Genomic DNA, 12,491 nt, shown 5'->3' on the forward strand with positions numbered 1-12,491 from the left:
GCATATAGGAGTGCAAGAAGAAAATGAACAAATTGCTTAATGAAAATCATAATGAAACATGAAAACTTTGGGAAGCTAAGAGATGTTTCAGAAGAAAACTATTGGATTATCCCTACGTGGCACCACCACGGCTTAGATTAATTTCCTTATTGATGCTATTTTTTATTATAGAGGAAAAATAGGCGATGAAGGGTTAGAGGAAATAGGCGTAGAATAGAGATTAATTAGGGGAGGAAAATGAAAAATTCGGTTTAGTTTTTTTTAGTCGGAACGTTTGGACCATATGAAATAACAAAAGCGAAATGAAAAAAAAAATATAAAATAACCTGGCAATAATTTGTTATGGGGAGAGAGATTTAGGACAACGAAGAGTGAAAGAGAGATTTTAGGAATATTTGTGATACGTTTTGGATTTCTTTCTATCTATATAAAGACTCTTTATTTACATTCTAACTGTTAGAATAAAACATTTGTGACGTTCGAAATCGGTAACCGAATAAAACAGTTATTAGAAACTTGGTTGAATGGGTGTCACGTGGCACACCCTCAGTGTACCACATCCAACTTTATATAGATAGTATAGATTCCCGGTGCTGTCATAAATGCACTTCGGTTATAACTGATAAGTTACCAATGGAGGCGCCCTTTCATCTGATTTTTGAAAGGGCGCCCTTAAGTTTAGACTTCCTCAATAGACAATAATCTGATCAGTGCCTTCTTTTTTAAATCTAGGCAATCGCTTAGGCCTTGTTCGTTTCAGATTGTGGATGGTGAGGGCCCTGATCGATTATTTGCCCAAAGTCAACAATCTGAAACGAACTTATTTGGGCCCACACTATCGACAATCTGAAACGATCAGGGCCTTAAAAAATACGCTTTACGAAGCCATTGGCATTATGGTAATTTATAGCGGTTTCTCGCGCATTTCTTCAAAGCATCCTTGCCGTCTAAAAATCTTCAAAGCTAGAGAAAGAGAGACTCCACTAGCCGCAGTCGCCACGGAAATCATAACTTTCCAGAACGAAAAGGCAAAACCTCATCTTTTCTTCTTATCAGCAGCAATGGCGGAGGAAATTTTAGGGTTAATGAACGAGTATCTACACCGTTCAACACAAAAAGCGATCCTAAAAGTGCTGGAAAGCGTCGTTGACTCGAATTCCTGCCAAACAGGCCTGCCTCTGTTCGTGACTCTGACACTCGCTCCTCTCGAGTTTCTCACTCCCTTCTTAAAGCTATTCCTCTTATCTCTTCATTTATGCTTACCTGTAACTTCAAATTTCAACTCAGAATACACTATTTCTTGAATTTCTACTGTTTTTTTTTAAAAAAAAACGTAGATCTCCTGGAAATCAATTTATTGAATTTCTAGTGTTTTTATAACGTAGGTCCCATTGCCTTCAGATCTTTCTTGCGGAATTACTTTTTTGGGATAATTTGGCCTCAGAATGCACCAGTTCTTGAATTTCTAGTGTTTTTATAACTTAGATCCCCCTGGCAATCTTGATCTTTCTTGTGGAATGCCTTTTTTAGGGATATTTAGTGATTGTAATCATGAAATGCTTGTTTTACTGTTGTTGATCTCCTCTCTTCTAGGCAATCCTAGATTTAGGAAACTTTACTTTGGAGAACGCCGTTTTCGGATCTATTTCGCTTTTCTAATGATTCTTGCTTGGGATCTGTATCTTCCAGAAGCATGAGATCGTGATTTTCGCTCTGTAATTTCCTTTCTTCTTGCAATTCAGTCAGACCCGCTCGATTTAGTAAGTTTTAGATATTAGAAACGAAATCGAGTCTTTTTTTAGCTGTTTTTGTGTGTAGATCTTGCTTCTCCTTGTATTTGCTTCAGAATTGCGCCTCTTTTTTGGCTTTTCTAACTTCTCCATTTGAGATAGTGCTCTTACCCTGTGGATTTTGCTTATTTCATACTCCTTTTCTGCATCTCAAGCGCGGACTGGAGGTTCTGACTGTGTTATCCACTTTTTGATCTCGTTTGGCTAGCAATTTATGTTTTCTGTATTGGTTGATGTAATGCCTAATGCTTTGTTCCGGAGGATCTGAACTAATTTTTCTCTTGCTTCTCTGATTTTTCCTTGCGTTTCCTTCAGAATTGCACATTTTTAGCATGATTTTACTCTGGAGAAGCTTTCTCCCTTGAATTTTCTTTGGAGATGGTCATAGGTGTATTTTCTTCCTGATTATACTCTCATTGCTTTTCACTTCGGAAAATATTTGTCTATGAGATCTTCTCAACGGCAATCCTGAAAATGCCATTTTGGTTTGAAGGATCATAGCGCACTTGAAATATTTTTTAAAGATACTTCATCAAGAACGTCTGTATCCTTCAAATCCTCCGGGGAAGAGGAATTTCAGACTTTTTGCAGCATATAACTGCCGACCCTTGATTTATTCTCAAATTTAGTTGATCTTTTCAGACTTGACGACTTACTTACCTCTTCTTTCCTCCCTTCGCCCTGTAGAAATGATAATTACTTGGTTTTCTCGCATTATAACCCCTTTCCCCTTGGTTATTATCTGGTTCTACTGGGTAATCTGTGTAACATCGCTAGATGACGAAGGTAGATGGCTTCTGGAGTTCAGGAAAGATCTCATTGACAACAACAACACGCTTAAAAGTTGGAATTCATCAGATCTAACTCCTTGTGGTTGGAATGGTATAGGCTGTATTGACTCTAAGGTGACTTCCATTAATATCCATAAATTTAATTTATCAGGAAGTTTGTCTTCCAGCGTCTGCAAACTCCATCACTTAACAGTATTGAACGTGTCAAAGAACATGATTTCTGGTCTTGTCCCTAAAGAGCTTGCTAACTGTGCCAATGTTGTAGTTCTAGACCTTAGCACAAATAGGCTCCATGGGGAAATACTGCCCGAGTTTTGTAGTATGTCTGCCCTACGAAAACTTTTCTTGAGTGAGAACTACCTCACTGGTAAAATCCCAGAGGAGATTGGAAACCTGACATCTCTTGAAGAGCTTGTCATTTACAATAATAATCTCACTGGCATGATTCCCCCGTCAATTAGAATGTTGAAAAAACTTAGGATTATCCGAGCAGGTTTGAATTTTTTGTCAGGTCAATTACCTGTCGAAATCAGCGAGTGCGATAGCCTGGAGATTCTAGGTTTGGCACAAAATAGGCTTGATGGTGTTCTTCCCAGGGAGCTTCAAAGGCTTAAGAACCTAACGGCTTTGATTCTTTGGCAAAACCGTTTATATGGCAGGATTCCTCCCGAACTTGGAAATTGCAGTAGTTTAGAGTTGCTTGCCCTGAACGACAATAGTTTCAGCGGAGACATTCCCAAAGAACTTGGAAAATTATCCAAGTTGAAAAAGTTCTATGTCTATACTAATCAGTTGAATGGAACAATTCCATGGGAGTTGGGAAATTGTAGCAGCGCCATCGAGATTGATCTTTCCGAGAATCTGTTAACGGGTTTCATTCCTATAGAGCTATGTCAGATCCAGACTCTTCGGTTGCTTCATCTCTTTGAAAATCTTCTACAAGGAAGTATTCCCAGGGATCTTGGACAGTTACCCTATCTATATAACGTCGATTTGTCACTCAATAATTTGACGGGTACAATTCCAATAGAGTTTCAGAACCTTACCCATTTGGAGTCTTTGCAACTCTTTGACAATAATCTCGAGGGTACTATACCTCCTCATATCGGGGCTAATAGTAATCTCTCTGTTCTTGACATGTCTGAGAACAACCTTGTAGGCAGCATACCAAAACAACTTTGCAAGTTCCAGAAGTTGATGTGGCTAAGCCTTGGGTCAAATAGGTTATCCGGTAACATACCTTATGGGGTGAAAACCTGCACCTCTCTTGTACAGCTAAGGTTGGGAGATAACCAGCTTACTGGAATCTTCCCTATCGAACTGTACGGCCTTGTGAATCTGACTGCACTGGAACTGTGTCAAAACCGATTTTCAGGCCCGATATCTTCAGAAGTACGCAAACTCAAAAAACTTGAGAGGCTCCTTTTGTCAGATAACTATTTTGTAGGGCAGATTCCTCCTGAGATTGGAAGACTCACAGAACTTGTTAGCTTCAATATTTCATCTAACCGACTTTCTGGAAATATTCCTTCCGAGCTGGCAAACTGTACAAAACTTCAAAGGCTTGATCTTAGCAGAAATTGGTTCACTGGATATGCCCCAGAGGAGATTGGCAATCTAGTAAATCTTGAACTGCTGAAGATATCCGATAACAGATTAATTGGGACCATACCAGGCAGTTTAGGCAGCCTTTCCCGGCTAACAGAGCTGCAAATGGGAGGGAACAATTTTTCTGGTCATATACCTTTTGAGCTGGGCCACCTTAGCTCTTTGCAAATAGCTCTTAACATCAGCTACAACATTCTTTCGGGGGAGATACCATCTGAGCTGGGGAATTTGCAAATGTTGGAATCCCTCTACTTGAACAACAATCAACTCGACGGTGCAATACCTGCATCAATTGGTGAGCTCTCGAGTCTCATGGTATGCAACCTCTCTAACAATAACCTGATAGGGGCAATTCCAAACACTAAGGTATTTCAAAGGATGGATGACAGCAACTTTTTTGGAAACAGCGGCTTATGCAGATTGGCATCAAATTCTTGCCAGCCATCTTCATCACCTTCTTTTCCTACACATCCAACTTCAATGGAGAATGATGCATCAAAAGAGAAAATAGCAAGCATATGTGCAGTGATTGTAGGATTAATCTCCCTGGTTCTTACTGTGGGGATTTGCTGGTTTATAAAGCGTCGGCGGCCTATATCTCTTTCATTTGTAGATCAGAAGCCAGACATGTCCAATGGTTACTATTTCCCCAAAGAAGGTTTCACATATCAGGACCTTCTAGAAGCTACTGGTAATTTCTCAGAGACTGCTGTTGTTGGAAGAGGGGCCTGTGGGACAGTGTACAAGGCTATTATGTCTGATGGTGAGTTGATTGCCGTCAAGAAGCTGAAATCCAGGGGAGAAGGGTCTAATGCTGACAACAGTTTCTGTGCCGAGATATCGACCCTGGGAAAGATCAGTCACCGCAACATCGTCAAACTCTATGGTTTCTGCTACCATCAAGACTCTAACCTTCTTCTCTATGAATATATGGCAAATGGAAGCCTAGGGGAACTCCTCCACAGGAATAAGGAAACTTATTTGCTGGACTGGAGTACACGTTATAAGATTGCTCTTGGAGCGGCGGAGGGTTTGCGCTATCTTCACTGTGACTGCAAACCTCAAATCATCCATCGGGACATAAAATCCAGCAACATTTTACTAGATGAAACACTGGAAGCTCATGTGGGAGATTTTGGCTTGGCCAAGTTGATTGACCTATCTCACTCAAAATCCATGTCTGCTGTTGCTGGTTCATATGGCTATATTGCCCCTGGTAAGAATAACTAAGAAATCATTCTGGACATCTTGCAAACACAAATTATCTCTCCCATGCATTTTTTACTTATGTTGACACTTGCCAACTCAAAATTTTAATTTTTAATTTTTATCAATAAACATGGGTATGGTTTTTTTTTTTTTGTTAGTATTATATACTATGGTACATTTATACTCTATATCAAGGGGAATGTGCTCTACAAACTTATTTTCCAAGAACCAAAATTGTCTCCTTTCTGGTTCATTAATTTTTATCTTCTAAAATGATTCTTGATATTATTTTTGAGCTAACGATGTAACTGAATGCATTGTGCAATACATTAGTATGTCGTTTTTTTTTTTTTTTTGAGCAATGTGTTAGTATGTAATTGACACCTATTTCCACCACCAAGACACTTAAAGCTCCGTGAATTCTGTTTGGCTAGTGACAAAAGGCTCAATGTTGTCGGAGTCGAATGTATCTGTTACATATAACTTGCTCTATGTGATTTGGGTTTTCTTCCTCCTGCTATTGTAATGAATTTTCTCAGAATATGTCTTTGGTTTCTGATAACATTCCGGACTTCTTACCAATGTTTAAAATGCAAAACTCAGTCAAGTACTCAATTGAGCTTTCAATCTAAAACGGTTGTGGAAAAATCAGATTTTTTTAGGTATTTTGTACCTGATTATGTTTTTTTCTAGTTTTCAGAAAACCAAGTTACCCCCTTAACTCGGACTGTGTACCGGTCGAAATAATCCAACTTGTCGAAGTTTTGAATCCTCATTGAGTTTTCAAACATTGTTATGACACCGTGTTCTACCCTCTTATCGTTTCTTTGTCTTTGACTCTAGAAAAGGGTTTGTGGTGCAATCCAAGGCAATAACAATTAAGAACAAGAAAAGAAAGATTCAGCCTAGAAGCAAGGAATGAAAAAGGGTCCAAACCCAAACCCACCCTTGTTGTGCACTTCATCATGTTAACTTCAAAAGGGGGGACCCACAAGCTTGGATGGACTGAAAACTCGAGGAAAATATGTTGTCTTTTATTTATTTCGATTATTTCCGATGTTTACTTAAGCTTTTGGATGGGCTTTAGTCAGGTTTCAGATCTCAATTTAACATAATCAGCGACATTTTTGGCCTGGAAGTTTTTAAGTACAGTTAGAATCTAAGTTAACTTTTAAGTCTTGTGGTGGGTCTGTTTAATTGAGGAAGTGTCTTGGCTTCGGACTCCGTGCTTTGGGGAATGTTTTAGAGTTGTAAAAAGACAAGTATATGGTCATTATATAGGAATTTAGACAGATTTTGTCTTATGGATGATGGTTATGCAATTTACTAATTTAGTTTTATTTTTTCTCTCTCTGCTGTTTTCTCTTTGAAACATTACCAATTTACCATATTATTCATTTAGTCTCTCTAACTTGTATTATATTGAGATATGCACCTGAGTTCATTTTGAGTTTGAATTTTAGATCCATGGCTGAGATTGCTCCACCAATTTGTGTAAGTTACATGAAATGGATCTAGTTAGATGTTTATTGTTTGTGTAAAAACATGATGCTTATGAGGATGATTATAGGTTCAAACTAGTTTTTTGCACATCTTACTAGGATAAGATACTTTGCCAATGACATTTTTTTTTTCAGTTTTAGAATCTTTGTTTGCACATCCATTGGCTTTTTTTGTTGCTCCTTGCCCATGTCTTACCATTTGCTTTTCATTTTTTTCCCTCTCCGGTATTGCTGAATGTTATGTACGTCTGTCCCGTATCTTCCCTAAAATTTTCTTCCTAATGCTTTCAGAACATTTTTAAAGAAGGTATGAAAAGCACTTCTTGCTTAATTTGGATTCTATCTTCTGGATGCATGCAGCCTGATTATCACTTGTTTAACATTGCAGAGTATGCTTACACGATGAAAATTACAGAGAAATGTGACATTTACAGTTTTGGAGTTGTTCTATTGGAATTAATTACTGGGAGGTCTCCTGTTCAGCCCCTTGACGAAGGAGGTGATCTGGTTACTTGGGTGAGGAGGTCAATCCAGAATATGATGCTGACTTCTGGTGTTTTCGATCCGCGTCTGGATTTGAGTGCGAGGAGGACAGTTGAGGAGATGTCACTAGTTCTCAAAATTGCATTGTTTTGCACAAGCACATCCCCCTTCGATAGGCCAACCATGAAAGAGGTCATAGCAATGTTGATCGATGCTAGAGAAACCGCATGTATTTCTCCAACCTCTCCAACTTCTGAAACACCTTTGGGAGAAGCTGCTGCTATCAAAGGTTAGTATTCAAACCATATACTGCCATTACTTATGGTCATTTTTTATTTTTTTTTAGATGGTAAAATAGCCTTTACTTGTAGTATATACACTCTAGATACCAGACGGCTATATTTTAGAGAGTAGTATTCAAACCATGTTCTTCTTTAAAATATAGCCGTCTAGTATCTACTCTCTAGTATCTGTTTTTGGGATAATGAGTTGGCAGCTTTCAGCATAGTTATATGTGGAATCAATAACCATTTTCAATTAGGTTTTGGTACTTTTAGTGGATTACTTGCAACTTATTTCTTATCTTTGACCCAAAGGCATGAGGTATAGACCCATGTGTATTGGCATCTGACAGTGGCATAATGTGTCCGATGGGATGACTGATGACCATCCCCAGCACGCGATAGATTGGAAAATATTTTACTACACAGCTAATGGTTTGAATTGCTAATATGCAAAAATCTTTAAAGTTAAATAGAACAGAATTACATTAGAAGTATTTAAAATATTAACAAACTGGTGCAAAGTCGGAGGTTCGCGGATAATTCTGCAGAACATAGGGGCTTAATGGGTCAATTTGCCAATTAGATAGCCCAAACCATTCACTAAGTCAGATTAAGTATTCAAAAAATAATCAAATCACATTAGGATGCTTACGTTGGGGGTAACCTTTGAGTTAATTCACATTGTGCTTAAAATCTATCTCAAGCATGCAATGACAATAACCGGTCATATCAAAGATAGGGAATATAAATAGGGCTGCAATAAATGTAGGGCGATGATAAATTCGCACCTCCTGTAGGATAATTCGCACCCCTTTAAACGAGGGTACGTGGCTTCCTTTGCTTTTAGACATTTATGTGATGTTCATGATCAAGCCCGTGGTGTGGTGCCTCTGGTGCCATTGGTATGATGCCTTTGGTAATTTAATGGTGTAATGTCCTAACCATGGTTTTAAATTTTGGTTTCGATATGCATTTCGTACCTATGCGAAACCGAAATTTCGCTCGAAATCCAATGGACTATTAAAAGGAATATTTTATTTGTTACGCAATTTCATTCGAAATCCCTGAAATTTCGGGATAACTATAAAGTATAAAGTAATTAAAAAATCGAAAAAATTAGTCGAAATCCCTAAAATTTCGTATGAAATTTCGAACTCGAAATAAAGCAGCGTTTCGGGTATGTGCCGTTTCAGTTTCGGTCTCTACCGAAACCCTAAATTTCGGATTTTGGTCGAAATTTAAAACCATGGCCCTAACTACTATCTTCTTTAAAGTAAGTTCTATATTCTTCGTTACTTCTATTTACTTACACTTACAAGCATACAACCTTCCCTTGTCTTCAATCAATTTCCTTCTTGTTTCTTTTTAATTCATGTACTTTGATCATGTGGGCTGTTGATTTTATGCAGTAAACTTCATTCGATTGATCCATGATCAGGTTCATATCTGAATATTGGAAATCATACAGATTCAGTAAAACCACTTAGCTTTGAGTATTTGTGATATGATGGATCTCTGTTTTTTTCTAATGTTATTCAAAAGTGACGTACCATCTCCAAAAAATTCAAAGAGATCCAATGGTTTGATCTTTGCCAATCATGTACCAATTTTTAGAAATAGCATTATTTTCATTGCATCTTTTTTCTTTTCTTTTTTGAATAATGGTAAATTTTCTTTACGAACCCAACTAGTTTCAGGATTAGACTTAGTCATTTTGAGCTGGGTAGATCCTTTCACCTTCTTCATGAAAATTTTCTAAAGGATTCAATAGCCGACCCCAACTAGTTTGGGACAAAGGTTTAGTTGAGTTGAGTTGAATAATGGTAAATTTTATTAATAAAAGAGAGGCAACTGTGATGGTCAATACAAGAAACAAAGAGACAACTCCAAGCATTCCCTTCCAAATTTCCTACATCACTATCAGATGTGAGATAGTCCCCGATTCCACCACACAATTACAAACTCAGCTCGAAACTGGATGTTTCTCAACACGGGACTGGGTCTTGACCTGGCTAAACTTAAAGCTTGAAAATCTCAAAAGAGATGGAGAAAGACTTTGTAAAACGATCTTAAAAAAATGAAGAACCTGGTATCTCTTGACCAATCTGGTTCTGAATCAACTCAAACCATGACCCTATGATCCCCTCCCTGCACTTTTATGGTGTGTTTAGTTTTTGTTTCGTATTATGATGAAGACACTAGACACGCTAAGGCTAATTTTGCAATTATTTGCAGGCCATGGAGATCTGTAGGTACCGCGACACGACAATGCAGACGGGTTTCACTCTTCCATCTATTTCTGTTAATCATGTATTTTATTCTCATTTCGATTATGAAATGTTTAAAGAGAAGTCCCTTACTACAAAACATCATGATGAAGACATCACTAGGACGTCTCCCTTCAAATAAATTCCAAGGTAATAAAGAGATCCACCTCCTCGCTTTTCCACTCAATTAAATCTCTCCGTCTTCTTTTATGGTAGTTGTTTTTACATGCATTTGCCGCTGGTGTGCCGTAATGAATTAGAGTGTCTGTTTTGACAGCCACATGTGACTTGTTATTTGGGCAATTTACTCCATTTAGAAGCTTTCAAGAATCTCCGTGAAGTAATTGGGTGAAGGATTGTATCAGGTGACCCGATCTGGTTGGCCAACATGTTTTGGGTCTTGCAATTTCTAATCTAGCAGCTAGGATTTACTATGTTTTTTTTGGTAGATAAGCTGTGATTGAACCTTCGACCTCAAGGTTGAAGAGCTATGTTTGGTTGCAGGTATTTACCTCGTAGATTAGTGGTGTAAGTAGTCAATGGGGAGGAGACAAGCATTGGATTTACCCGGAACTTTCCACGTAGAATAGCAATAAGTAGTGTTTGGCTTTGGCTGTGAACCTTGTAGAGTGGTCGTAGGGGGTGCTATTGCAGAGAGAGAGAGAGAGAGAGAGAGAGAGAGAGAGAGAGAGAGAGAGAGAGAGAGAGAGAGCATCATTCCCAATAAATCCAAACCAAATTCCACCTTTTTTTGTGACTTTTGGCTTGGATTTCATAGGAAGGGGACAAGTTGACACATCAGCAGACATGCAATGATGAACCAGGAGACATCCCTGGTAGTCACCAGATTTCAATGTTATTTGGCAACCAAACAAGGAGTTTTGCTAACCTCGTACCCAAATGCCAAGTGAGGATTAACCTTCTGGCGGCTAGGATTATTTGAAAATTCAACAAGAAATATGAATATTTAACAAGAAAAAAGTCCAAGGCCCCTAGGATATGCGGGTTTTAGAATCCAGGTTTTAGTTTGAAGACAACAGTATAAAAGAGGGTTCATGATCAAGCTGTTGTATGCTGTATTTTTTGGATTTTAAGTAAGAACTCCAAGTTTTAGAAATCTCTCTCATATCCTGAGATTTCTAAAACCTGGAAACATGGGACGATCTCCTGCTATCACTATCGGAAAGAAGGGCAAGAAATCAGAAAAAGACGGCTGATCTCTTTCTTCTCTCGTCTCACATCTACAATTTTGAGGAAATCCAAGATTCTAAAACCTGCGTATCCAAACGGCTCCTATCATCCCATTGGTGTTGACCTGGACACACTTTGGCTAATCAGACTAATGGACTTGATCACTGCCTTGACCGCCACTCAAATGTATCCTGAATCTCATCACGCCCCTGCCCAGGGATTAGTGGTGAATCGAATGCCTCAAGGGATAGACAACCGATTGCATCATTCAAAATTGTCCAATTCCCATCTTAACAAAAGTTAGCAATTTGTCCATCTTGGTGAACTAAAACGACCATGACTAGTCCACATACTGAATGCGTTCTTGGTGCTCACCATATCTGATCAGCACAGATCACGAGAGAGAGAGAGAGAGAGAGAGATTTAAACCTTTCTTCCTATGTTATTATCTAATGGACCAAATACACCACTCATGTTCAGCTTGTGCACAAATCCGAGCCTCTGCATCTGTCAGACCGTCCATCTAGTGGGTCCAATTTGGATCAGCCTTGAACAATTGATTATTGGCACTAAACCAATGAACAACGAAAATGGTCACTAGTAAGATTGGGATTAGAATCATCTAAAGATTTTTGGACTTTGATTTCTGATTGGCCTAGTAAAATGGATAATCAAATCATGATAATGAGGCACATCAATTGTTACATAGTGGGCCCTGTAATGTTTGTTCCAATCCTTGGATTCATTTCATGGGACCTACTTTGGATCTCCAACTGCTCAAAAGATCACACCAATGAGATATTCTTGGAGGTGTGAAATAGTATCCGTTTGGATATGCGGATTTTTTGAATCCGGATTTCTTCAAAATTGTAGCTAAGAGACCGCCCTTGTTTTTTACTTCTCGTCCTTCTTTCCGACAACAAGAGAGTAGCATATCCTCCCTTTTTTTCAGAAATCTCAGGATGCATGAGAGATTTCTAAAACATGATTTTCTTACTTAAAATCTAAAAAATGTTGTTAGGACAACGAGAGCAGCTCAATCATGAACCCTCCTTTACACTTTTTCAAACTAAAAGCCTGGATTCTAAAATCCGCGTATCCAAACGGCCCCACGATATAAATAATAGAAATGCAGAACAAGTAGGGATGTGAATCACATTCCGGATGCGAAACGTTGTTTAAATAGTGTGATTTTTTGTGCCATTGGCGATCCGGTATAGGTCAGACCAGATGAACGGTCCAGATCAATCAAAAGGTAGGGCTACCATTTGACAGTTGTGGCGTGCGTCATTGTTAGGTTCCTAGTTCATTCTTCGAACAAAATCTACCAGGGCCATACAACACCGACTGGCTATAGTCGGTGGCA

General features: G+C 38.5%; 1 protein-coding gene across 1 annotated transcript; it reads left to right on the forward strand.

Moving 5' to 3' along the window:
* Positions 1–971: 971 nt before the first annotated feature.
* Positions 972–10,126, forward strand: LOC143884214 (Leucine-rich receptor-like protein kinase family protein). The gene is made up of 3 exons (XM_077387654.1): positions 972–5,405; positions 7,289–7,672; positions 9,903–10,126. Exons 1-3 carry the CDS (start codon positions 2,480–2,482, stop codon positions 9,917–9,919), a joined length of 3,327 nt encoding a protein of 1,108 aa, XP_077243769.1. The 5' UTR covers positions 972–2,479; the 3' UTR covers positions 9,920–10,126.
* Positions 10,127–12,491: the final 2,365 nt, after the last annotated feature.

Source organism: Tasmannia lanceolata, unplaced genomic scaffold (genome assembly GCF_043159265.1).
Source record: "Tasmannia lanceolata isolate RefF3 unplaced genomic scaffold, GAP_Taslan_0.1 ptg000008l, whole genome shotgun sequence".
In the NCBI taxonomy this organism is placed as follows: domain Eukaryota; kingdom Viridiplantae; phylum Streptophyta; class Magnoliopsida; order Canellales; family Winteraceae; genus Tasmannia; species Tasmannia lanceolata.

Coding starts and splice junctions, on each gene's coding strand:
- LOC143884214 (XM_077387654.1), top strand. CDS start 2,480: ATGATAATTACTTGGTTTTCTCGCATTATAACCCCTTTCCCCTTGGTT. Junction 5,406..7,288: donor ATATGGCTATATTGCCCCTG/GTAAGAATAACT, acceptor TTAACATTGCAG/AGTATGCTTACACGATGAAA.